General features: G+C 40.5%; 2 protein-coding genes across 2 annotated transcripts; one reads left to right on the top strand and one right to left on the bottom strand.

Annotated features, from left to right (window-relative positions):
- The first annotated feature begins 2,432 nt into the window (after window positions 1-2,432).
- Window positions 2,433-6,800, top strand: si:dkey-1k23.3 (heat shock protein beta-1). Its single transcript, XM_021324797.2, has 4 exons — window positions 2,433-2,858; window positions 3,229-3,292; window positions 3,517-3,637; window positions 6,241-6,800. Exons 1-4 carry the CDS (start codon window positions 2,546-2,548, stop codon window positions 6,667-6,669), a joined length of 927 nt encoding a protein of 308 aa, XP_021180472.2. The 5' UTR covers window positions 2,433-2,545; the 3' UTR covers window positions 6,670-6,800.
- Window positions 6,801-8,635: 1,835 nt separating this feature from the next.
- On the bottom strand, window positions 8,636-27,033 carry hspb8 (heat shock protein b8). Its single transcript, XM_012879302.3, has 3 exons — window positions 26,367-27,033; window positions 18,616-18,679; window positions 8,636-9,327 (listed from the first exon to the last, which is right to left on the bottom strand). The coding sequence occupies exons 1-3, from the start codon at window positions 26,791-26,793 to the stop codon at window positions 9,153-9,155; spliced, it is 666 nt and encodes a 221-aa protein (XP_012734756.2). The 5' UTR covers window positions 26,794-27,033; the 3' UTR covers window positions 8,636-9,152.

Genomic DNA, 27,033 nt, shown 5'->3' with positions numbered 1-27,033 from the left:
TTCTCGTAATTGATGGCCAGCTTTTTGCATGTTTTCACTTGTATTCCAAAATCTCCTGGTATTTGAGCTTGGACTGCCTCATTTCCATCACCCTAATCTTTAGCTCCCTAAACAAATTCTCCATTGGATTCAGGTCAGGGTTCTGGCTATAGGCCACTCCTAAACTCTATTACCTCCTAGAAGAAACATGTTGGTAACATTAAATCTTAATCTTAACCTCTCAAATTTAAATTTGACACTGGTAATAACAATTATAATAGCCCTATGTATTTGAGAGGTTCGTTTTTCAGGGTGTTATAAATCTTACAACAAACACATTCCAAAAACAAACTTGGGTGCAGAACGTTGAGTTTATTTTGGGTTTTTCCTCTAACCCACACAGGTCCAAAATTATACATACAAGCTGATATTTTATATTCTAGAAGGATGTTTGATCATTCTAGTAATCAGAACATGTTTTTTTTTTTTTTTTACATAAGTTAGTAACTAGTTTTTGTAGGCAATGATACAATTTCAAAACGGTGTGTGAGGGTTTGGGTCAGTGGTCCTGTTGGAACACCGAGCTGTGTCCAACTTTCATCTATCTGGCAAAAACTGTCACCCACAGAAGAAAGGAGATTGTTTAGTAGTTCAGGTCCAATCCGATGGTCACCAGGCTTCAAACCAGTCATAAAAAGAAGCCTTCTGGAACGCTAGTGTCCATAGCGAAGTCAGTTTGACTTCATTACGGTCTCTGAGGGTGCCGACCAAGAAAGAAGCCTGTGCTCCTACAAGCTACAAGTGTGATTAAGATTTGCAGCTGCCTTCATAGAAAAGCCAGACACTTACTGGAGAAAAAAAAGACAAAAGATGTGAAAATTACTGAGCTTTTTGGCCACGATGACAAGAATTATGTGTAGACAGATCAAGGTGAAGCTTTCAAATGTAAGAAATCGACTCTGTCTTGCTACGCTACTAAAAAACTGAACTGAATATTGAAAGAGCACAAAAACGAAATTGTTTGACGTCCCCTTGAATTAAGAGTAAGATGGTTGAAATTTGAACAGAAGAGTGTGTTCTGACAGGCTAATCCCAAACATGCTTCCTGATAATATTTCAAATGGATACAGCTGTAAGCTTCTGGAAAGTCTCCAAACACAAACCATAAAAAATGTGCACAAGGTTTGAATGCTGGCTCCGTTCCAGGAATTCAGCTGATTCTAAAAACGTTTACCATTATCGGTGTTTAAAGAGAACGACCTTTTTAATTTTACATTTCCTTCAAAGTCAGAAGTTGAACACACACTGCAAAAACGGAGCTAAAAATTTCAATTTTTTTTTTAATGAGTGTATTTTTCCTGGATTTGAGCAGGTAAACATCATGATTTGCCAATGGAATAAGACTTTTGCACTTAAAGCAGAAACAACTCGTCTTATTTCAAGTGCAGTATATCTAATTATCTTAGTTTAGGGGTCAAAATACTCATTTCATTGACAGATCATCTTATTTATCTGCTCAAATCAAGGACAAATATACTAATTTCAAGAAAAGTTTACTTATTTTTAGTTCCGTTTTTGCAGCGCACTGACACTGCAACACCTTAAAGCAATTTGAGAAAGCCCAAATATTGATGCTAATGTTGTTATAAACCTCATCACATCTGAGTTAAAAGCAGCCACACTCTGTTAACAATTAAAATCCCAAATAACGGGTGAAGCTGAGAAGAAACTCAGCCAGCTAATGCCGATTTAACCCTTCAGAGCGTATCCTGCAGACACAGTGTTTGGGTTAAGCCTTGCGCGGTGTCAGAAACATCTGTTCCATCTGCTTTGTGCTCCAATGGACAGTGTGCCAAGATATCAAGGCACGCAGCCCCCAAAAAATGAATCACTGACAAGTCTGTCACACTTGATAAAAGAGGGAACTATAATAATCCCGTTGAAACGGCACAGAAAGAGAAAAATGGGGATGGAAGGCAGCTCCGTGCACTCAACACACACGTGCTACTGACAGGGCGGCTAGCAGCAATCCTGCCTATTCAGTGCTGCTCAGCCTCTGACTGAGGCATTTTATGCTTCAGGCAGACTGCGGTCCCCGTGTCCTTTGAGGGGTGAAGCCCAGGGACGGCGTGGTGAGGGCGGGGGGGGGGCGTATGACTGGCTCATGACCACGCAGAGGTGCACAGTCATCGCTGGCAGGACAGACTTCACTGGGAAGTGACAAGTATGATCTTCGGGAAAGCAGACGCAGCGGCTCAAACCGCACACCAGTCCGCCGTGAGCTTCCTGCTATTTGCCATCGCATCTTTAAAAGTTAAAAATATAAATAATTATCTCCTCCCGGTCAGCGAGAGGCGACAGTTCACGCTCCACGCCCATCGCCTCATGCCTGCACACCCTGCTCCGGAGCTCCATATAAAAAGCCCATGTAGGATTCCCTGTCAGCTCACTTACATTTTGGGCATTTCCCTCATTACTTACTTGTTGGTTAGGGACTCCACCATCTGCTCTCTGGTTATCTCTTAGTAAGGCCTGCTTTCTAAAGTGTGTTTCTCATTTTGTAGGAATGAGCGAGCAGGCGATTAAAGAAATGTCCTGTGGCGGGTATGACAAGCACCCGCTGAGAAAATGGGCTTTCAGTCAGGATGTCGGCCTGCCGCCTTTCCTGGAGGCTGGGGATTCTCGCTGGATCAAGAGGGGTTTGGCAGCGTGGTCCTGGCCAGGGTGCATACCAGCTCCTCTGTCTGTGCCCTACATCTCCGAGCTGATGCCCCAGTCCGGTCAGAAGATCAGCAAGTGGAGGGTCAGCGTGGACGTGTCTCACTTTTACCCCTCTGAGATCTCCGTCGGTGTCAGGGATGGATTTCTGGAAGTTGGAGGTACCGCTCTGTTGATTAAACCCTCTAAAAAGTTGATCGCAGGTGTTAATTGGTTTTTACACACAAGACAGATTTTTAATCCTGAGAAGGCGATGAAAAATCTAATCTCACATCATCTTCTGAGAAAAGAGGAGAGTCTTCCGAAAATACTTTCCTCACAGTTCACGGAATAAACGCAGCGATTCTAAAACCGTGGTGGAGGAAAAAAAAGCTGAACATTACAAATTCGGAAAGCTGCTTAAATATCGTGCTTGGGGAAATTAAAATCACGGCTCTGTGGTAGAAATTAATTTCTGTGCTGAGTGGTTTCTCAGTGTCGTTTGATTATTCTGTGTCCTCATGTTCCCTATAAACGCTAATCTTTCTCCAGGGAAACATGAAGAGAGGCCCGATGAGCTCGGATTTATTTCCAGATGTTTTACAAGGAAATACAGGTAAGCAAAGTAATCTGCAGACATTTTGTATCAAACTATCTCTGGTATTGATCCTTTTTTTTTTTCTTGCCCCAGATTTATTTAGGAGTTTTAACTGTAATACAAAAAAAAAATAATTCTGAAATGCTCAAGTAAAAAAAAAAGGAGATTAAAAGACGACACCCACTTTTATTTCAGTAATAATGTTTTTTGTGGTGATCTAAACAAGATTTTGTGATTTAAAGGCTTCCAGCTGAGGTGGAGGTTACCAGTCTTGTGTCCTCACTCTCCCAGGATGGTCTCCTGACTGTGGAGGCTCCACTTCCTGAAGCCTCTGCTCCTGCTGCCATCATCATCCCAATAAAGGTTATCAGATGTTATACTTATTTAGAGTTTAACAAACGGTAAAGTGTGGCCTTCATATCTTCTTCATTTATTGCTTCAGTCTAAGGAATAGAGTGATATCACTGCCAGCCAAAAGCGTTTTCAATAATCAATGGTTTTCCAAAGAATCAAAGTTACTTGTGGAATATTTTTTTATATAAGACTCACCAGGTGATTTAGCGTGCACGAATGACGAGCTGCGATAGTTTGAGCAGTTTTGTTCACTGAAAATATTTAATGCCTCTACGAAAATGCAGCACAAAATGCAAGAAAATGCATGCTTTCTCAATTTCTTTCTTTTGTGAAACAGTGCTTCTTGGTGATAAATCTTACACTGCTAGAATGCCTGTTATTTCCCTTTAGATGGTGGCACAATTGCAAGGAAAATCCATTTGTGGGTTAAGCAGCAGTGTTTAGGATGTGGGCTGGGGCCACAAAGAACGTCCCCAATGCCAAACAGCCTTTGGTGGAGGTGGTGTGTTGGTGTTGGGTAGCATCTCCCTCACTGGAAAATCCAGGCTTGTCATAACTGGAGGAAATCTCAATCCATACAGATATTGAGATTGTGCAACCAGATGCAATCCCATATCTCCACACTTGGCGATTGAACTCCATCCTCCAAGATGTCATCGCTCAGATCACCAGAGTGCCGTTTATCAGAGACGGCTTCCAGAATCCTGGAAGGGGGAGGACTTTGCCCTCATACAGCCTGATCTCAACGGCATTAAACACTGGCGGGATCAGAGTTGGCTTGTGTTTCTTGCTAGACTGACCGGCATAACCAAATTTAATGACTCGTCACAAATGTCAGTTGAAAAACAGGACGCCATCCCACGGCGCTGTTTGACCTGGCTGTTTCTAGGATGTTATGGTTGGGTGCAGGTTCTCTGCACGCTTCCGATGCCCCTATTTGGTTAATGAATAATGTGCTAAATTGTCAAAATGTAATGTTTCTTTAAAACTTTAGTCATCTATTCCAATAAACAACACCCTACAATAGTGAATGGCAGAATAAGCGGTTGGCACTGGCTGAGAGGATTTTACAACAACAAAAACTAATCTATCAAATACAAATTTCTTTACTTTTGGTGCCAAATCTATATAGAAGCCCATATGTGTACATGCAAACCTATGGGATAGATAGAAACACATTAAAGAACTGGAAATTTGTATTTTATTGCAGTAATTATTCTAGACAGAAATTTAATTTAATTTGAGTACATTTATTGAGTACATTTTTAAGAAATAACTTAAATCATTAGTGCTACAATAATTGGTACCCCATATGGATCCATCTGAAATAGAAAATGCATCTAAATCATCTTTTTAAATTTACGCTAGTTGCTTTTTATTACTTTTAGTAGTTCACAGTTTTGCTGAAGTTTTGATCCAAACTTGTTGACTTTATGTTCCCCAGTGTATAAACATGGTGTGACACAGACGTCTATTACTTTTAGCGCAGATGATCAGAATCAGATCAAAATCAGAGATACTTTAATAATCCCAGAGGGAAATTACTGTCGTTACACGCTCCAGATATGCAGATATACAGACATTATATATATATATATATATATACAGATATTATATATATATATATATATATATATATATATATATATATATATATATATATATATATATATATATATACTCTATATAGAGCAGAGAGAGCGCGAGAGCGCGAGAGAGAGAGAGAGCGCGCGAGAGAGAGAGAGAGAGAGAGAGAGAGAGAGAGAGAGAGAGAGATAAAGTGATAGTGACTGAATAGGGGCAAAATCAACTCTTGGCCACTGTAAAAGGTAGATCTGTGGGGCTGCGGTCCTGTTTTTCTTCCAATGACCCAATGAACCTTGTTGGAGTTCATGACATCGTGGATCCTGCTGCACTCTGCTAGAAAACTAAAAATGGATTGAGAGAAGAAAGCTCTGCATGAAATATTTCTCTCACATTCTCTCTTCGCTTTTATTGTATAGTACTGATACCACAGGCAATTCCTGGCTGCATTGGGACAACTCCATATAAACATTTTAGACTTAGACAAACTTTCTTGTCATTTTATATGCACAGGGTGCATACAAAACGACATATCTATGCATGCAGCTTACGACAATGTAATGAGATTGCAATTGAAATAAAATAACATTACAATATAGAATGCAGCAGTAATAAGAATGTAACAGTGCAGGAGAAAAAAGTGTGCAGAAGAATGTTCCACCATGTTTATAGTGGAAAGATAATGGTGCAAAAAGGGCATTAATTTGAAAAGTTCAATGTTGGCAGAGCAAAATAATAATGGTGCAAAAAAGGGCATAAAGTTCAGTTCTGTGCATGTGTGATGCAGAGTCCAGTTTAGAGTTCAACAGTCTTCAAAATGAAACCTGTTTCTAAAAACCGTGGTTTTTAGAAACAGGTCACATCGAAACAGGTAGACATCTAATGATGTCAAATAGAATACATTTGACATCATTAGACAGTATTCTGATGCCGCAGTTCTTTCAAATTAAGATTTTATATTTAGATAGGGCAGTAACCTGCTATGTATTCATTTATGTACTTAATTTGATATTTGTCTCTAAACCTAGGTGGAGACTGAGGGTTCAGGAGAACCCGGAATAAGACAAGAGGATCAGGAGGAAGAGTCTCAATTAGAGGTCTGCAGCGATCAGGTCCAGCCCAGCAGCACCACAGCTGGGCTCGAGCAGGGAGATGAGGAGAGCACTGAAAAGCCAGCTGGGCAGTCCCTTTCTGTGCTGCCTGCAGAAGATAAAAGCTTAGAGAGCATCCAAAAGTCTGCTGAGCACCCCGAAGTGCCAGAAAGCCAAGAAGGCCTGGGTACGTCCAACTCGGTGGAACACAGAGAGCCGGTCGTGGATGGAGAGATCCAGGTGAAAACGGAGGGAGCCGAGGCGCTCGCTCCGCCTGAGGAGCAGGAGCCGGGCTCCGGGCCACCGAGCGACATCCAGAGCCAGGAGCTGGGGGCTGCTGACATAGAGCAGCAACACACTGAGTAAACAGGATGCACATTAGCCTGCATTGCTTGCCTCACACCAGCCCCACAGATGCCTTTTCCTTTCACTATCTATGGCGCCATAAAAGCCACGCTGTGCTTGGAGCGCTAATAAAGCACTATCATGTGAAGATATGAGTTGTTTTTCTTGTTCTTGTTGTTTGACGGTCAATCACATCCACAGTTAACCTTCCCTGCCCCCTCAGAAAAATTTAAGTAATTTACTCAAATATTTTACAAAACAGAATTATAATTGCTGTTAGGATAGCAACAGCATAAGTGAAGTCCACGCATGTAATCGAAAAGCATTCGATGTGGCAGTTCATGAGAGAGCAAAACGTCACACTAAGCCTGTGCCAACATGGAACCAAGCATTTTATTGTCCCCGGGTGCAACTCTGGGCCAGAACTTTTTAAATTTGCACCAAGCATCCCTGTCGATTCCAGCACACAGAGAAGATTACGTTAATTTGCATCACACAATAGGCAGTGGAACAGCCCCAATTTTTATCCACCCTCATTCAAAAGTCCTGGCAGGGACGCCTGAACGAGTTTTGTCCATCCTGCAGCCAGCGCCCAGCGGTGCCTATCGGAGCCAGCACTAAGCCCCGCGTTAAGCCGCTGCCCAGTTCCTGCTCTCATCCAAAAATAACGCCACAGGTTCTCCAGATCATTGGAACGAGGCCTGTGACTAGGATTGTTTCTTTTTAATTTATTTATAAAAAACATAGACCCGGGTTGGATATTTTAATTACATTACTCGGTAAAAAGACATCCCCAGACAAGATGGCAAGTAAACGAGCACCCTTCCTTCTAAATGCTTAAATTGAAAAACACTCACTCGGTGCAAAAGTGATTTTGCATATATTACAACACATATATGCACAAGTATTAATGCACACAACCATGTAACCCCCTGGATCCACCACATTATAATGATGTTAAGGCGCAGAAATAAATAAAGGGACAATCATCGCCTTTTCCACTAATTGAGTTCCATGTTAAAATGGATAAATTGACCTATTTCTTACTGATTTACTAATTAATGTGTCTTATGTTCTGTTTATTTTAAATTTGATATTATCATCAACCTGTCCAAGGTCTACAGATAGAAATTAGCCAGTGGCTACACTCTGACATATTTACATATGATATGTATGTCATTAATATGTGCTGTCCCTTTTTTTAAATAAATAAAAAAATAATAAGAATAAAAAAGTATAATTAACCAAGCTTCACAACCCAGACGTTTAACTTAAAACCTGATTTAACCACCACCTGCAATTTCTGCATTTGTGAAGAGGTATCGTCAGTGTGCAGGCATATTTAATCGCAAAACAATATTTCCGTCAAGGAGGTATAAACAGTTAATGTTATATGAGACTATATGAAAAAAATAACTATTTCACCTCTTAAATTGCATATTTGCAAATACATGTTTTTTAATATGCCTTTTTGTTTTTAACAACAGATTTTACAATAATGAGATAAGAATAAATCAAAAACTGAATGTGTAATCAATTTATAACAGATCAGAAATAATTTTAACTATCCGTACATTGGGATTTCTTGGGGTTTTTGGTCTTACAGATACCAAAAAGCATCAACAATGCTCCTTTTGTGGGTTCAAATGTGATTAGTTTCATAAACTGGGTTTTTAGGGTCTCTGAGTAGTAATCCAGCATAAAGTAATCCAGGTCAGGTTTGATCTGTGCGAATATTTTCATATAACAAAACACAGCATGTGCTTTTTCTTTAGATTTTTGACCACCCAAAATGGCGCCCCAGACTACAGGGCACCCTTGGTTGTGAGCCATATTGCCTATATTAAAACAAACACCACAATGTAAGAAAAAACATTGTGCTTCATCCAAATATAAAACAGGAGAATTGCAGAAAGTGGTAACTATTTAAATAAAAAAGAAATTAGTGTTATTCTGTGCACACATCATAATTAAACACATAACTCTTTTTTTCTTTTATTTATTTATATTTTATTATAAAGGAAAACTTCTTTAAAATCAAATGCAGACATAAAAACTAGAAAGTATTCATTGCCGATATCCATCGTCTAAGTAAAGAAATAAAAACAAAAACCTTCATCTAGTTTCGTATTTTGCAAAAAATATTACAAACACAAGGTGTTGCTGTAGACCTATTGATAATGCAATTAAAATGTATCTTCTAATGCAAAATAATATTTTTTTTACAAATTGTTAGTGTTGGTTTTAGTCGTACTGAAAGAGAAATAAAACAGAATGCATTATTATAACATGTCTGTTGGTGCTAAGAAGAGGCTTTTGTTGTATAAAAGAACTGTTTTATGCAATATTAACAAAGACATCCAATAGAACTTCCCTGCCCCAATAAATTTCAGACTAATTTTTTTAAAATTAGAGTTTAAATAGGATGATAGCTCAGCGAACAGGTTTCATTTCCAACTCGTAACTGATTGCGGTGGATGATGTGTTCGTGTACGGTGTCGGGATTAGACTGCTGGGGCCTCTTGTGGTTTGGGGGCCTCCGTCTCCTGAGTTTCACCCCCCTGGGAGTCTTCACTGCTAAAGAGGTAGTACGGGGGTGTCTGCCGAGCCTCGATGATAAGGACGCCCTCAGGCGACAAGGAGGCGAAGACTGTGAGGGGGTCCACATCGGTGGGGATCCTGCAGAAACAGAAGACGGAGGATGTAAACGAGAGGGCCTCGTTTATTGTTTCATGCTATTCGACGAACACACCTTACATAACAGAATGTCTTTAAACTCGTGGGTATGTTCAGGATGTTGCAAAACATGCGGGGGACATAAAAAAAAAAAGCCAACTGCAGTGGCCTAGAGAAAGAGTGCAGAGAGGTCATAGACTCTGTGACATTTCTCTAACTGCGGCGGCTGGACAAACATCGCTCAATGCTTTACTGAAACGCTGCCAGTGCCCATAATAAAACAACCTCCAGTTGGATAATTTTAGTGCGCTACGTCTGAAGAGCAGATTTTATTAAAACTCATCGTGTCCTTGTTGGCGTTCAGGGATTTTAGACGACAAAAATCTCTCATCCTGCAAATGTAGTTTCCAATGAAAGCTCAGCCTCGTTCAACCGCTGCAGATAACAAGAAAACAAACGACTGGAGATTTTAGGAAACAAGATGATCTCCTTTAAGTCTATGCGAGTTAAACACCAACACATTTACAGCGATGTATGTGTACTTTCCTCATCTGCAGCTGCCACAGTATGTGTCTGCAAAAGAACTGGATAGTTTGATTGGAAAATAAGGTGAACATATAACGATAATAGAAAATCAGAGTTGCAGTAAATTGTTGCACAACAATAGGCTTGATTTGGCTATGAATAACTATTATTAAATGCAGTGTATTCACCCCAACGGTTCTGCACGCACCTCCTGTAACCCTCCAAAACACCTACCACCAGGTTTGCCCCATTTTCTTGGGGAAACCCTGAAAGAAAAGGGCAATTACTGATGAAGTTGTCAATTTTAATTAAATCTACCAAGCAGGTACATCCTGATCACAAGACAATAATTACCAAACAGCTCTCAGTCTCTGTCGGTTACTGTTCTATAAATACCTGCATGGTGAGGTGTGGTATTACAGAACAATAGATGGAGTGAAATTAAGCACTGGCATATAAGTACTGCACACATATATGGAATAAACACAAACGTATCTCCAAAATGGAAGTATTTATTAACAAACAACATATTTAAGATAAAACTACTAAATAAAAATGAACAGAAAAAAGAAAACTAAAAATCTACAGAAAAAAAACTAGTAAAAAGGAACAATAATAATAATAATAATAATAAAAAAAATAAAATTAAGACCACTGCATCATTAACTAATGAAATGATGCAGTGATATGATATGAAGATTTCATTTTTAGGAATTAGGAATCAGGTCAAACTAGCTTTAAAGCCAGCAGAGAACAACAGTTGCTATGTGTTCAAGCAACCAATGCAAAGCAGAAATTAAAAAAAGCTAAATAAAACACTATTTTAATAAAAACAAGGTATCAAAAATCATTTACTGAATGAGATATAAATACCATTTTGGACAACAGATTTTTTCATGTTGTGTTAACTAGCCAACGTGTTGACTGACTGAATGGAGTGAAGGACTACTAAGATGGCAGCAGAAAGGTCATGTGATGTCACATTAGGCAAGAATGGTTGAGCTGACAGCAAACATAAATAGCAGCTGCAGCGCTGTCTAGCAACTCTTCTAAGTCCCACATCTACCTGTAAGCATATAGGTGGAAATATTGAGTTTCCAGACTGGAAAGAAAACGTGAATTTGTCCAACATTAAATTACAGAGACGTATATTTTTAAACAATACAAAAATAAAAACACAAGAAAGAAAAGCCAGCATTCAAGCAAAAGCTGCCCCCAGCCGCACCAACATAAACAAGGCAGCGCAGGAGGCCGCATACGTAGCTGCTGCTTTAACATCTGTTTTGTCAGAATCTACGTTTTCTTTTTTGTAACTTGTTGTGGTTTTTCATGACGCCAGAACTAAACAAGGAGAAGCAGCATTTAGTTCCTATGCTCCACTTATCTGGAACAAACTTCCAGAAAACTGTAAAAGTGCAGAAAGCCTGAGTTCCTTTAAATCGAGATTAAAAACACATTTGTTTAGAATTGCCTTTGAATGTTCAAGTTAAAATGTTTTACTGTTTTCAAATGTTCTTTTTTGTTTCTACACTATCCCTGCTTGCTTTTATTCTGTTTTATTTTCCTATATTTTAATCATGTAAAGCACTTTGCATTGTCTCTGTACTGAATTGTGCTATATAAATAAATTTGCCTTGCCTTGCCTTGCTGCTTATGTTTTCATTTGATACCGTGATTGGTTCAAATCAACCTTTCTCGAACAAATTGGATGGGAGCTGTGGTCTTCTTTGGGCAGTGGGGGAAAAAAATGTTTCCTTGATGTTATTATAAATGTCTGTTCTTGCAGGAACTATGCTAAGATTGTTTCTGCAGGAGCTCAGATGATCAGGTTTAGGGCTGGACAATTACTCGCATTTGCAATATAATCACAATTTTAAAAAATGCAATTTCCAAATCCCAGAGGTCTGTAATTTTTGACTATCTAACAATTAGTGAATCAGACGCATCCTTTAGGTGTCAGTAATATGTTTAAAGTGGGTTTGCCTCCACATGGAAGGGAAGAGAGTTGCAGCAGTGAGATAATCTAATTTTATTACTTGTTTCAGAGTTTATATAATTCTACTTAAGTTTTACCAGAAACTTTCAGGGATCTCACCATAGCATTAAGTACCGGTCGAACTGTTTAATACCCAGACTTGTTTACTGGTTGCACTTTATGTTCAACAAGGATTGATGTCCAAATCAATCTCTTGAATAATAATATTCTGATTAATAAAAACAGTTACATTTCTTATTTTAAATAGCCCTTGTTTACTAACACTTTTATCTACAGGTCATTTATGTTGCTTTTGGTTAATGCAGGGAAATTCAATTCAATTGTAATCGCAACAATGGTTGAAATTTATCACAATTTTAATTGTTGGCATAAAATCTTACAGCCCTAGTCAGGTTCAGGAGGCTAGTCTTATTTTTGGCAGGAGTCCAATGGCCAGTCACACAGATAGTAGACTGTAATTTACTTTGGATCCAATCTTTTCTCAGAAGATGCAGCCTTTCGCTCAGCCAGCAAGATCAAGATGTTCACGAGCGTCTCCTCCCCAATGCAGGCCGTGGGGAGCAGCTAGAGGAGAGAAAGAGATGCTGCTGGGAGCAGTTTTGTAGCTTCATGGTGTCACGGGGATTTCAGCTGCGACTCCTCCTCCCTGGCAGCGGTCATGAAAGTTGGTTAAAGCTGTGTATTCTGGGGGGATTCAAAGATTTTACAAGTATCTCTTGTTCTCTGTGCGTCGTTCAGCCCTATGGCTTGGCCCAGTCGTGTGCGTAGTGTCTGCAAAACATATTTTACTGTAAATGTTAAAACCAAATGAGGATTTGGCTGTGCCGTTTAAATAGATGCACCCTCGAAGCTGCTTCAGCTGCACACACAGACCTAAACTCCCCTCTGTTTCAGACAGCGCGGCCAAATATGGGTATTGTAGGTGTGCTGTGTGAGCAGCCAAGTGTCTTTGGGGAGTTAATATAAACACCAGGGTGCCATAGGAACGTTCAGCAGAGAAGGTCGGCCGATCTACCCTCCTTTTAATTAGAGAGGACCCTTAGTTGGCTTTCCATCCCTTTGTGAAATACAAGTCAGGATGGGCTGAGGAACATCAGACAGAGACATCACGTCATGTCTATTTTTGTGTTTAGATACCGCATACAGTATGTCCCTGCCTGCGACGTGAAGGTCTACTTCAGCAACTATTCCTAAGATCAACATTATCATTCAGAATAGAATTTATGAGGCGAGAAAAAAAAAAGGCAACTACAGAACCATGAGGAAAAAGTGATAGACTAATGCGGCAATTCTCGGTGCATCAACAGGGCTATAGCTGATCCTTCTTCCCCAGCGAGAATAACAGCAGCCGAAGAAAGATAAAATGCAACCCAAGGGCACTGGAGTGTCACTTGGGAGGATAAAAGGGGGCCCAGAGGCTTAAAGACAAACACTGAAAATTGATGTCAAACACAGCAAATGCACTATGAGACTGGAACTGAATACGCTTATTTTTGGTGCAAAGCAAATCTAGCACTTTAGCTAAAATAAAAAAAAATAAAAAAATAAATAAAAAAAACCTTTCCTGATCTCACAAACTCTGAAAAAGTCTGACATTTTGTGAGGCAACATGCAGAGTAAAAATACTCTGAGGGCAAATAAAAGTGAAATACATTGATAGTTCCTCCCAAAAATATAGCTATCTATATTATATCTTGAAAAGCTGCAGTTTGAGCTGATTCTAATGTCCAAAGTAGGTAGCACAAAATGACGCAATTACAAAGGTACCAGTTAAAACAAGGCAATTACGGTGGGAGAGTTTGTAGACAGAGGTAGAGAACAACAATAGACTCACAAAGAACCTAATTGCACATTTTATGCTCTGTGTTATATAAAGCGATTGCTAATCAATGACCGTCAGCAGGACATATTTCTCCCCTGGAGTTCTCACATCTTCAAAATACAAACAACCTTTCTGCAGTTAGCGCTAATTCATTAATGATTACCTTAATGTGGAAACTAATAACGCAGATAAAGACACCTGGACAACTGTTGAAAACATTTAGCCTTTTAAAATAATTGAAATCGCTGTTTACTTTAATACCTATAGTAGAACCCTTAAGACAGACTTGGCATTGAAAAGGGAAATTTAGATTAAGTTGATCTGAGGTAAAGCCTAATCAATACTGACTTTATGAGGGGCAGGGCAAAATGCCAAAAATGTCCCATTATTTGAGTAAATTAGCCTTTAAATAAGAATTCATCCCAATCCCTAAAGTAAATACATATTTATTATTACAAAAAGGAGCCTTAGTGCCAATTAATACTTCTTAACAGCTTTGAATACATTTGCGTAACTTTTCTTTCAACTTGTGCCAATCACCACCAACATCAAAGTACATGCATAATTAGTAAATACATAAGACCTAAAATATAAATGATGCAAGATAGTTATCCTCGTCAAAAAACACGTATTTTATTTTGAAAGGTAAGTAATGACAACATTCAGGTAAAGTACAACTGCTTTTAAATAAGAACACGCTCCCACAACTGTTTAAAAGTCAAGTTAAATAAAGGTGGGTGTAAGCCACTAAAAAAATGTTAATAACTTAATGGACTTACACCCCCCCCCCCCTCTCACCTTTCTTCAATAAGGCAGTTTCTGCGAAGCAAAGCTGCTACCGCTGACAAAGTCAAATCGCACCGGTGCTCCCTGACGTCGGCCCCGAGCACAAACCTCATCTGTCTCCAGTTTGGGGAGCGTGTTTGACTTTGGCAAGCCCGCACTTTATCTCAGGCATTGATTTTGTACAGCTGCCAGAGAACCGTCAAACAAGCTTTTACCTTGAAGAGATTCTGAACCCCGGAGAGACGAGATACCGAAACCAAACAAGGTGTGAATGCATGTGTGGGGAAACCTATAACCTCTAGCAGACATTCCATCCACTTTTATCTAACCAAGGCCCCGCTGGGTGTTGTTGTATCAGTTTCATGTCCAGTTACCTTTGCCCTCAGCGGGGAACATTTTCGGTTAATAACTGATATATTTCTTGCATTTTTGCACAGACATCCATGCTTAAACTTTGAGCCCTTGTCATTTAAAATAGACTCTAAAAAAAAAACAAGTGGAGGACAGTTTTCACGTTCTAATCTTCTGCTTTCTTATTTTGTTGGATTAACATGCAATTGGCCGGTAATTTAAACAATTATTTTGGTTTCCTTTTGGTCCTGTTACACAGCTGGTATAGGATCTTTTCACATAGAAACTGTAGGTAATATTGTTTTTTTTTTGTATTGATACCTCGGGTGCCTGCCTTAAAAAAGTATTCACACCCCTTTAACTTTGTCTCAGATTGTGTCTTTGTATTACGAAAAGTGTGGAAGTGGAAGTAAATGGATTGTTTTAGGATTTTTCACAAATATAAATCTGAAAGTTTGACAGACATTAGTACAGCCACCTTCCCTATGACCCCCCCCCCCCAAAAAAAACCTAAAGAAAAACAGTTTAACAAGTTTTCACAGATATCACCTAGTTAATAAAGTCTAACTGTGTGTAAATTAATCTCTGTAACAAATACAGTTGCTCTGTGAGGACTTCTGAGGTTTGTTAGGAGAAAAATGGCGAACAAAGATTATCGTGAAGAACCACAGAACACAGCAGGCAGGTCAGAGAAGTTTAAAGCATGGCTAGGTTATTAAACATTCCTCCAATCTTTGAACGTCTCTTAGAGTACTGTGCAACTGAAAGTGAATGTCATGAACATAAATCTACAAAGACATGGCCTTTCAACAAACTGACAAACCCATGATAGCGTTGCAGGATCTGCGGAGGCTCATTGATGGAGAAGAGAGAAGAAGAAGAAGAATCTGTCAACCGGATGACTATTTGCTACACACTTTACAACTTTACGGTCACTATGGTGGTTGAAAGAAAGCCACAAGGAGTGTGGAGTACACATGTAACTCCAAAGTGCTTATCAGGGTGTCTGTATACTGTATTTAGCCAGTGGATCTCTGTATTGGGGGCAGTTATTTATACATGACCTGTTATCATCTCATCCTCCACTTCCCTCCCATCCAACCCTTTAAGCATTTGGACTGTCACTGACTTAAGGTTTTTATTCACTCAGGAGCTAGGCACAGACCTGATTTCTAATTAAGTTGCATTATAGATGAAAAGTGTTGGACTGCAGGGCACCTGCTTTCTAATTAGCTAAGAGGAAATTAGCAGAACTCGACTGGCGAGCCTGTGAAAGGCTGATTCACACCAGAGATTTAGCGCCTGTGTTTGAAGTCTTCCTACTGTCCAATTAAACGGGCTCAGATGCAGAGACAGGCAGGTTGAGGAAACTGTGTTTTGCCAGTCTGAATTAAAGGAGTTGCAACATGGCTAGGTTGTAGTAGATGTTCCCAAAGCTGGACTTTATACAGGTGGTCCTGCTCTAAGAATAATGTTATTTATGTAACTGATTGGAATGTGTATACATTTTGTTTTAAGTTGAATCAAAGCTACCCTATTCTTCCACACTCCCCACAAAACATTCTTTAGATTGTCTTTGCTCTTCATTCTGCCATATTTCGGATCTTAAAGGCTTTAAAAAGGGATGGTTTACTCTAAGCTAGAGCTGATAAGTAATGGGTAAATGAGTTCAAGTGAGCTTGAAACTTTAAACTTTTTGTTACTAATCATTAACCCACAGTTTTGTTTCTGTTCAGCTGGAGAAAGGTTTGGCACATCCATGCATTGATTTATTCTAAGCATCCGTTCAGTGCATAAATGGTTCAGAGTCGCCTGGTGACATCTGCGTAGTTATGGTAACTAATCTTGTTTCTTGTTATTACCTCAGCTAGTGGGAGCATGTAGATATTAAATAGAAGGGGTCCCCAGGATTGAACCTTGGGGTACCCCACATGTGACTTTTATCCGCTCTGATGAGAAGTTACCTATTTACACAAGGAAGTCCCTTTTCTTTCGGTAGGATTTGAACCAATCGAGTGATGCAACAGAGAGGCTTACTCAGCTCTCCAGTCGGTTTAATAATATACCATGGTCAACAGTGTTAAATGCTGCTCTGAGGTCCAGCAGAACCAGCACTGTGGTTTGTCCTCAGTCTGTGTTTATGTGTATGTCATTGAACACTTTTATGAGGGCTTTCTCAGTACTGCGGTGAGCACAGAAACCGGACTGAAAAACATCAAAGCCTGTAATTCTGCAGATGTGATTTGTCTTTTTTATCAGTGGTTTAATAACTGCTGTTTTTAAAGCCTGAGAGTGATGCATTTACTACTTAGATCAGCTCAGATGCAATGACAGGCTGGACGTTTTTAAAGGAAGGTTGTAAGTAGGATATGAAAACAGCAGGGGGAGGAGCTTAACTGAATTATAATTTCTTTTAAACTTTTACCGTTGAGTAGTTGAAAGTTGAGTAGTCATTTTCTCTGCATTTATGTTTGAGGCATCACAGAAATAAAAGTTATTTGATCTCAACATGATCTCTTCACACAGTTAGGTTAGATGCTGGCATTTAAGGTTTTATAAAATAATAAGGCGCCCGTATGTTCTTTCTGAACTGATGTAGATTCACCTCCAACTGACTGATTTTCTGCCTTCTGACACAGCAAATGCTACAACTTTCATCCCAATATACACGCACTATTCCAGAGTTTTTTTTATTCCAGCACTCAAGACGTTATCCTGCATGTTTTAGATGTACCCCCACTCCAAAACAGCAAAAATAACAATGTCATTCAGTCCTACAGAGTCCTGGTAATGAACCCTTCATTTGATTTCAGGCGTGCTGAACTGCGGAAACATTGTAAACATGTATTACACTGCCTCTAAAGGACGGGAGTAGGAAACACCTCCACTGCACAAATTTGGAGCACATCTAATGCAACATAACATTTTCCAAAATGTGGATTCAATTAATTTCTTTTTTTCAGCGCAATAACATTGTGACAACAGGTTGAGCGTAAAATGTCCCATAAAATGCCAGGGGATTATTTACTTAACTGTGGTGTAAACTGCAGTCGTTATGATGTGCTCCCATTTGTGATAAAAATGCAACTACACAGAAAAAAAAGAAACACGTAATAATGACGTCCATTGTGGAGTTCCCTCTCCCTCCAACCCTGACCACATGCAACTTGTCTTTTCAGAAAGCACCCAATAAAGGCTTCAGTTGTTAAATGTTAAACAACGATATTGGCCTGACAGAACCAAATGATTAACAATTACATAAATACGATGACAGTAATTCCCTGAAAAGATCCTCCTCTTCAAAGTGAAACTTGAAGCATGCTGAGATGTGGCCTTGCCAGAGTCAATAATACGATGGTGATAATATGACGAGTTCAGAGAAAGTAAAAGGGATCCTCAAGACAATCTGAATCCTTCCGCTTTGCATATTTATGACCTACTCTAGAGGTTTTAGTTTCGTTCTTGAACCATATCTGATCAGAGAAAACTAAACCCAGTGTCGTATATTAATATGTAATCAGTCTTATCTATCAATACCATCAGCTGACTCCAAACTCTGGAAGTTATATATCGGCTTTTACATAAAGTCAATCTATAGGTCATAAAAGCTCATCAAGCAGTTATCCATTAAATTAAGCCATAATTTGATGAAGGGGAGGGGGGGGGGGGGGGAAATCCATGCTTAATTACTGTAACTTATTAGCTTTGAAATATAACTGTAGCCAAACCCCATTTCTTCATAATGTGCAGACATGGAGACAAAGACAGAGAGATCTTATCATTAAAGATAAGCCTCTGTGGTTATACTCACTGTATCTTCTTTGTGAAATTCTTCGTCACGATGCCTCCCTCCTCCTGCTTTTCTTCATGTTTTCCTGTTTGAAAAACAAAGAGAGATAAGCGACGGCTAAAGACGTTATGAGACCCAGCGTTGAGGGGGCACTTCCAGAAAGTTTTTAAAAGGGGGCCGGAATCTCTGGAGCTTTATTACGCCGCCGTCAAACACAGGAGGGGTGGGGAATGAGGAGCAAAAGTAGAGCTAAACAAATAAACAATGTTTCCAACCATTCCAGAGTCTCCTTTCCCCTCTTAAATTCATATTCATAAACAGGGGTGCACATAACTGGTACGCAGGTACGCATGCGCGTCACAAATCAGGAACGCGTAACGTCAATTATATTACTACGCGCATTTGCGTACTGCTTGACCGCCAGCTTATCAACACCTGTTTTGAATTACTGTCGAAGATGTCCAAAAAACAACAAACATTAAGCAGCTTCTTTGGCGTTCAGCCACCAACAAAGAAATGCCTAACTGGACCCGAGCCGAAGAAAAGACTTTTTTCAGAAAAGTGGCTCCAGGACGTGCCGTGGCTTGAAGCCGACGAGGAGCGCATTGAAATGTGGTGCAAGATTTGCCGCTCGCATCCAAATCTAGCAGACAAAACAGGTGCGTTCTATAAAGGCTCAAAGAATTTCAACCATCCTTTATTTGACAAACATGAAAAGAGCAAGGAGCACATGAATGTGGTGCAAGCCATTGCTAATAAACAAGCTAGCCGACAAGAACTGTCCAGTCGCCCACTTGCCAGATGGCGAGATAAACTGAATGAAGAACAGCGGCAAGCTCTCCATAATATGTTTCTCCTCGCCTTCCATAAAGCTAAACATGCACGTCCTATGTCTTCCTTTGCTGAGGACATTCCCTTACTGAAGCGGCTGGGAGTAAATGTCGGAGGTGCATATCATTCACGTGAAGGCGGCACACGGATCATGCAGAGCATCGCTCACACCATCACAGGGGAGTTAAGAGTTAAGCTGCAGTCTGCTGAATTTTGGGGCCTGATTTTTGATGGATCTGAGGACATCACAAAAACTGAGCAGGAAATCGTTTATATTGTGTCTGTGTCCAGCGACGGAGAGTTTACCTCCGACTTTCTCGGACTTATTGAACTGGGTGCTGACCGGACCGCGCAGGCTATAACAGACGGACTTGTGAGACTTTTCCAGGACACAGGCTTGGATAACTGGACAACAAAGTTGGTTGCGGTGTGCACAGACGGGGCTGCTGTCAACGTCGGTATGTACAATGGCGTTGTGCCAAAGCTCAGGGAACTTGCTGCAGTCGGAGACTCCCTTGTGCACATTTTGTGCACCGCGCACACACTGGAGAATTGCGCAAAATCGGCCGATCGCACCGTTCCTTACTGTGAGGCATTTAATCGCACTGTGGTCAAGCTGCTGCAGTTTTACTTACAAAGAGGGGGTGCAAAAAAAAATGCTGCACTGAAGAAGCTGTGTGAAGAAAATGGGATCTCCTTTGTGAAACTGGGTAAGTTTCATAATATCAGATGGTCTGCATGGAGGCATGAAACACTGTTAAAAATATCAAGACTACTGCCAGCCATTAAAATCCAACTGGCTACCAGTGATGACAGCGATTTGCAACAAATCTGCACAGAGCGTTTTCAGTGCTTTCTGTTGAACATGCTTGACATTGGAAACATTTTGAAAACCACATCCATTAACTTTCAGAAGGAAAAGCTGACCATTGGAGAATGTAAAGATGAGCTCATGGTAGCCATTGGACAGTTCACACTACTGCTTGATGGTGAAGGCCACTACAGGGCACACACTGCTTCTAATGTGGATGCTGACAGAGACAAGACACACATACTTAGGGGGTTAATTGAAGAGTTTGAAATCAGATATGACTCCCTCAAGTCATGTGATCATTTTTTAGTATTTGATCCTTCAACATGGCCGGAGGAAATGAAAGACCTCCACCGTTTTGGAAACACAACAGTTGTCAGCATTCTCAAGAAATATGAGGCTGCCTTGCAGCTTGATAAAGACGCCACTGTGACAGAATGGATGCGCTTAAAGCAGGCAGGAAAACGCCTGGCGGCCTCATCTGTGTATGACTTGGTCCAAATTGTAAAAACAAGTAACCCAGTTACTTACTCCAACATCAACAAGGTGGTTAAGCTATCCCTTACACTGCCTTTAAGCAGTGCAGCTTGTGAGAGGGGATTCTCGCATCTCAGCATAATAAAAAACAAGTACAGATCTCGTCTGTCACATGCTCGTCTCTCAGCCCTGATGCACATTCATCTGTCAAGGCAGACCACAGAGACATTTGACCCAAAGCCAGCTGTAGACCTGTGGATGGAGACAGCTAATCGGAGGCTAAACCAAGGACAGGGAAGTGCATCTGCAGCATCATTTACCACGCAGGAGTCTGAAGCAGAGGACAGTGGGAGCAACACTGAGGAGGACAGTGAGGAAGACTGAGCTTAATAAGACCACGCTACAAATGGGGTGAGTAACAAACACCATCTTCTGGTACTCACCTGAGTAACTCATCCAAAATGTTATGTGCACCCCTGTTCATAAAAATATTATAGACACAAGAGGCCAGGAGAAGCGAGCGGGATTAGGTAAGAAGTTCATAGGGGTAGGCATTGCCCCCAAGCTCCCCCTCTTGCTGGCGCCACAGCAACATTGTCCACTGATTAGGCAACTTTGTGGACCGCACACTGGAAACTCAACACCTGCGACCATTTAAATCTCAAACATCAACGTCAGTGAAAGAGGATTTGATTTAACTCAAGTTCACTTGGCACACAGCGTTTCCATTGCTCAATGCCTGCCCTGTGTTTCTTCTCAGCCATGTCTACATCAATTCCATTTCCTTTAACTGGTTCTAGGAATTCCCTCCATGCAGAGACGAACATGCGGTCCTGGAAAGCCCCCACTCACTCAACCTTCTCCTTCGCTGTTCATTATAAGCAAACTGCTTTAGCTGACCAACAGCTGCTCCTCGACGGCTAAAATGTCAACGCTGTCGGGAGGAGTGCGGCCGCTCACGCCCCTCAGCCCCTTTCAGCTCTCCAGGTTCAGCTATGTGCTACCCTATACGCCCGCTGTGACAGAGCTGCACTTCGCCAGAGACCATGCGCCTGTGGAAGAGGGAGTTGTGAGTATCAGTGAGACGACAGGATTATTATGGAGACCTCAGCATGACTTCCAAAGTAAAAGTCATCCCCAGGATGAGTAATCCAACGAGGTGCTGCCGCCGCTGCCTCTCCAGATGTGCTCCACTTGGTGCACTGAAAGAAGGCGGCGTCTCAATCCACAGTTTAAAGTTTACCGTTTGCGCAACAATATGACAGCAGGGAGTTGCCACATTTTCTGGTAACAATATCTGTATTTATTTATTCAAGAGTACAATATTTAACTGTTTCTCTTGGATATTAGTTTCTATAAGCATAGATCATGATTAAAGATTGAGAAAAAAAAAACGGCTATGGAAAACCCCCTGTTTGTCATTTGTTGTGATGAACGGTAGGGGTAACTCTTGTGGTAAAAAAATTAGTTTAAAGAAATTTGTTCTGATATATTTTATTGTCTGTATTTCACATCTTTCTGAAATATGAGTCTATTTAGAAAAAAATAAAACAGGGACTGCTCGGCTTGAAGACCTGAAGGAACCTGCAAGCTAAATGTGACAAAGTTAATCTATTTCAAATAAATCAAATAAAAAGGAGTGTATCTTTCTTTTCAACCAATTAAAGACTGTGTGTTAGGGCTGAACGATATAGAAAAAAACGTATTGATAAAACAGAAATCATATTGATCGATATCCATAATTATCAACAAATTCAAAACATATATTTAAAATGCAGCCCTGGACATTTTATGCTGTTGCTTAGCGACCTATTTTTACATTAAGAATTCAAACACCGAATTCAAACTCAACCCTTTATTCAACCAACTTTTACCAAAACTGCAAGTTTAAAAAAAAAAAAATAAAACGCATGCTCTCTGAAGTCTTTGAAGGGGCGGAGCTTGGTTCCTGGGTCTGCGTTTGTGATTGGCTGGGAGGAGGTAATGACTAGTATTAACTTACATGATAGACTAGAGTGCCAAAGGAAGGAAAACTGTTATTCTATTGAACTTTTTACTTACCCTTTTATTTCCATCATCAACATACATTCCAAACTAAGTACCTGGCCATCTTCACTATTTTTCAAAATGTCTGTTTCTATGTAGAGGAGTCCATCCCAGCCAGCAGCCAGGATGAAAGTCTGAAACAATGGTTCTCAAACGGTAAAAAGAGGCTTGCTCCCTAAAAAACGGGTCTTATTCTCTCCTGTAAGATGATTTGGTGTCATGTTCATGAGCAACAGCGGGATAGAGTGAAAGTTGGACAGATGGCTTGAGGCCTGATTGGCATGTAAACAATAAACAAGGTTTGCAGATTTACTGCTCCGTCTGTGTTTTGAACCTACGCTACATAAAACACGGGTCATGATGGAAAGAACAATATATCAGATACAAATGGCTGTGAAGTACTTTCTCCTTGGCGGAAGAGGAGAGAGTTTTGCTTTAGAGATAAGGTAAGGAGTTACTTCCTCTGTGCAAAGATTGTATTAGAGCCGTTACTCCCCTGCATAGCAAGGAGTCACTCAAGTGATTAAGTCATCTTAGCAGGTTATCTACTGGGCATCTCCCTTTTGAGGTTCTCCCGGTACGTCCCACTGCAGAAATTCTGCAGCACACCCAAAAACATGCTTCAAGGTATAGATACGTTTTCTAGCCTTGGAACATCATAGGAGGACCCAGAATGAGCTAAACAGTGTCCCCAGAGAGATGTCTACCACTCTGGAAGAATAGGAAGGATAGGATGGATGGACGTATGGACGTATGGACGGACGGACGGTTTTCAGAATCAGAATCAGAATTAGACATACTTTAATATTCCCAGAGGGAAATTACTTAAAGGGATGTTTCTTTGGGGCTACAACAGTTCCTTTTGGACAAAAGGTCTCGTCTGGCTGATGAAAACACCGAACTTTACCTGTTTTCTTGAAACAAGTGATCACTGTTTCAATGAGATAACTGCTTTATTGGGCACATGATACCCTGTTATTTTCAATATTTGCTGTTTTAAACTACATAATGGAGTAGATAAGCCTTAATGAATCCTTCAGTTGGGATATTCTCTTGTTAATGGCAGCACTTACATGCAAAATCCACTCAGGTAAAAATACACAGGAATAAAATGCACCAAAAACTAAAAAGTAAAAAAGAGACAAGAATCCAAGAGATTTTGAAAATAATACCATATGTACACAAATATATATACCTTTCTAATCAAAGGTCTGTTTCCAGATAAACAAAGTATGAAACCAACAACTTTGTTAGATTGAGTTTTCAGCGTATTCCAGTCCAGTTTGAGAGATTCTAGTCTTACTAAAACATGTATGGGTATAGTGCCAAACATTTATATTTTATACACATTTATTGTTGAAAAGCAGAGAACTGTCCTTATTTTCTCTTTACCAACCACCAACGGTCAGTAAAACGTGGACCGTTAATTTTTATTTATTACATGGAAGCTAAGTGTAGAACTATATTGAGAGAAATTAGTTTGTGTTCTGCTTAAAAGAGTAGTTGCTCTGTTTGCTTTTCCATCTATAACAAACTTCCAATGAGATTTATTTTGGGAAGGATGAATAATTCACGCTGTATTGTGGGCCGATGTGTTGCAGAGCCAAGAACTATTAGTTGAACGCACACTTGAACGTGTTTTCCCACAGTAACCGAGAGCTTTCAAGCTCTTTTAATTCAGATGATTTGAGTTCATTTGGCGCGTATTCAGTAGGAAAGACAATTATGTCTGATGTTCCTCTTCGCTCACATGTGTCAAAATGAAGTGGAACACCTGTCCTTATTTCTGAGTCGCAGAAAACTTTATCTTATCTTTTCTTTTAAAGGACCAAACACATATTACCAGTTTTACTGCCTTCCATGTTTTACATTTAGAACAGGTTGAACAGAATGCAGGCCGGAGGCATACATAGGGCCGATTGAATAACCCAGCTCGCATACCAACAATGTATTTATAAAAAACTCTGTGGCGAAGAGTCAGGGGTAAGGCAGCTGTCCTTAGTGCCCCCTTCAAGCCCGGGTATCCCTGGAATTCATCTTTTAAAGCGTCGACAGGAGGAAGGAGGAAGTTTCCACAACTTACTCCAGCAATCAGGGACAAAACATTTCGGGGTACTGCCGGGTTAAAGAACCGGCCCCTTCTCCTTCCAGAACATTCCCCGTGACGTCAAGCGGCCCGTCTTATTGTAAACAGAGACTGTTGTCACAGGCCTTGCCTTAAAATCTAAACTGAGCTCATGAGCAGCTGAGGGAGTGATTCTCCGAGAATCTGAAACAGGTGTCCGGGCTTTATGATCTGCCAAAGCACTTGCAAGGCCCAGATTCCAAAAATCTGTCTTCCTCTTTTATAGACGGGCTCAACACTAACGCTGAGATCATGTTATACCGTCGAGGCCTGTTCGCTCCCCGCACGGAGCCACGGAGCTATCTGGGAGAAGCCATTATGTTGTCTATAACGATCTGCTGACCTCAGAGTAGCGATGCAAGCTGCAAAACGTTAAATGGATATTTTCCAAAAGTATTTACTTTAAAAGGTAATCATTTCGTTATAATACCAAATGAGATCATCTTGAAAGACGAAACTAACAGCAAAGCCGAGTAAAGCCACCTTCTTCAGCTTCATCACTTCTGCGAGTACGACCTAAAAAAGATGCTGGTTTATACAAAAGACTATTCGTTGAACCTTTAAACTTTTGTCACGTTTGCATTTGAGGGTTTAATACTAATAAACTATCTATTATTCTTTACTGTAGAAACACAGGAGGCAGTTCGCTAATGATAATCTTGTGGGAAACAGTCTGTTCAATTCAGCTGTTTGATAGAAAGTAAGGCATTTTAAACATGAATACAATAACATTCACATAAACCACTTTAGCTCGATGTTTTTGCTTTTTACTCCTCTCTGTTATTACATCAGACAATTACTCAGACTAGAAACGCCTTACATGTTATGTTCTCGGGGGCTAACTGCCCAAAACTTTCCCCAAGGGGATCAGAACCACCATAGGTGGGAACAGGGTGTGAGATAAGGTTTTTGGAAAATATGAACAACTAAAGTGAATTATAGGTGTGACTTAAACATTTCAACGATGTTATTAATTCGGAAAAACACTAAAACAAAAAAAGATAATAGACTGCTGCAATGTTTAAAGTGTGAACGATTTTGTTTGTGAATATGATATGCAAATAGTCCGAGGTACAAATTGCCAAAAGGGACAACATGACCAAGGTCCCGCCAGGAAAGTTATTTAACAAAGACAAAATGTTTAATTCTAACTTTTAGCATACCTTAATTTCAGGATTCTCAGAACTGCTTATGGATGATTGTAGCTATTAGTTTCCTGAAAATGGTTTCATTTTTCTTGTTGAACTCTCTAAAGCCCATTCCAGACGTCATCCACTAACTTTAACAGATTTATATATACACAAACATGATTTTACTATTTCACTTTTCACTCTAAACTTTGTGTTTGAGTGTAAAAACATCACTCTGACAAACTTTGACCCCAGAAGCCACTGGTGAACAGTTCATCTCCTCAAAGATCCTAATTTTCAGTGAAACGTGTGATAAATCTCCATGACATCATGCGGCACAGCATCATCTCACCTGAAACTTCTACAAAACCGTCTCTGGTCTTCACGTTTAACTCCTCTGGCTTGAAGCTGTGGACGTTCACGCATACCTTCCAGGGCTCCCCACCTGTGGTCGTGGGGGAGCTGCGCGGGGACGTCTCGCCGTACCTGCTCGTGTACAGCGCGGGGCCTCCCGTGGAGTGACGCGCCGGGAACCCTGTGCGTAAACCGCCGGCAAAGGGCGACGTGCCGATCCGCGTGCTCAGCCGACCGGGCCGAGCCCAGCCGGGCCAGTCAATCCCGAGGTCGTCGGGGAAAGGCGGCATCCCGAACTCGTCTTCCATGAACCGGGATCCGAGCTGATCCCGGAACGGGGACTGGTCCCGGAACGGGGATTCAACAAACGGGTCTCTTGGAAACCGCTGCCGGTTTCCCATCGTGTAAAAGTCTCCTTCTGCCATCTTCAGCTGACTTCAGACTCGCAAAAGTTCTTGGTTTACAAATGAAGTTTAAACTTGCACTCGAATCTGCCGCTGGTTCTCTTTATCTCTTTGCGTGTTCAAACTTTATGCGCGCATCCCCTTTACGCAGCGGCCCGTTGATCCTTTAACTCCAAGCAATACTTCCACTTTCTAGAACTTTAAAGGAAAGTTATTTCTAACCCCTGGCTTTCGCTTTTATACTGAACTGGAAGCTCCCAG

This window comes from Fundulus heteroclitus, chromosome 12 (genome assembly GCF_011125445.2).
Source record: "Fundulus heteroclitus isolate FHET01 chromosome 12, MU-UCD_Fhet_4.1, whole genome shotgun sequence".
NCBI lineage: Eukaryota > Metazoa > Chordata > Actinopteri > Cyprinodontiformes > Fundulidae > Fundulus > Fundulus heteroclitus.
The sequence above is the reverse complement of the archived record's forward strand: the minus strand, read 5'-3'. Positions and strand labels throughout refer to the sequence as shown.

Bases quoted from the DNA above. Each gene is read 5' to 3' on its own strand.
- hspb8 (XM_012879302.3), bottom strand. From the start codon at position 26,793: ATGGCAGAAGGAGACTTTTACACGATGGGAAACCGGCAGCGGTTTCCA. The intron at 18,680-26,366 runs GTGAGATGATGC...TTTTTCAAACAG, and splicing joins CGGTTTTGTAGAAGTTTCAG to GAAAACATGAAGAAAAGCAG. The intron at 9,328-18,615 runs GTGAGTATAACC...CTGTTTCTGCAG, and splicing joins AATTTCACAAAGAAGATACA to GATCCCCACCGATGTGGACC.
- si:dkey-1k23.3 (XM_021324797.2), top strand. From the start codon at position 2,546: ATGAGCGAGCAGGCGATTAAAGAAATGTCCTGTGGCGGGTATGACAAG. The intron at 2,859-3,228 runs GTACCGCTCTGT...ATCTTTCTCCAG, and splicing joins TGGATTTCTGGAAGTTGGAG to GGAAACATGAAGAGAGGCCC. The intron at 3,293-3,516 runs GTAAGCAAAGTA...TGTGATTTAAAG, and splicing joins TGTTTTACAAGGAAATACAG to GCTTCCAGCTGAGGTGGAGG.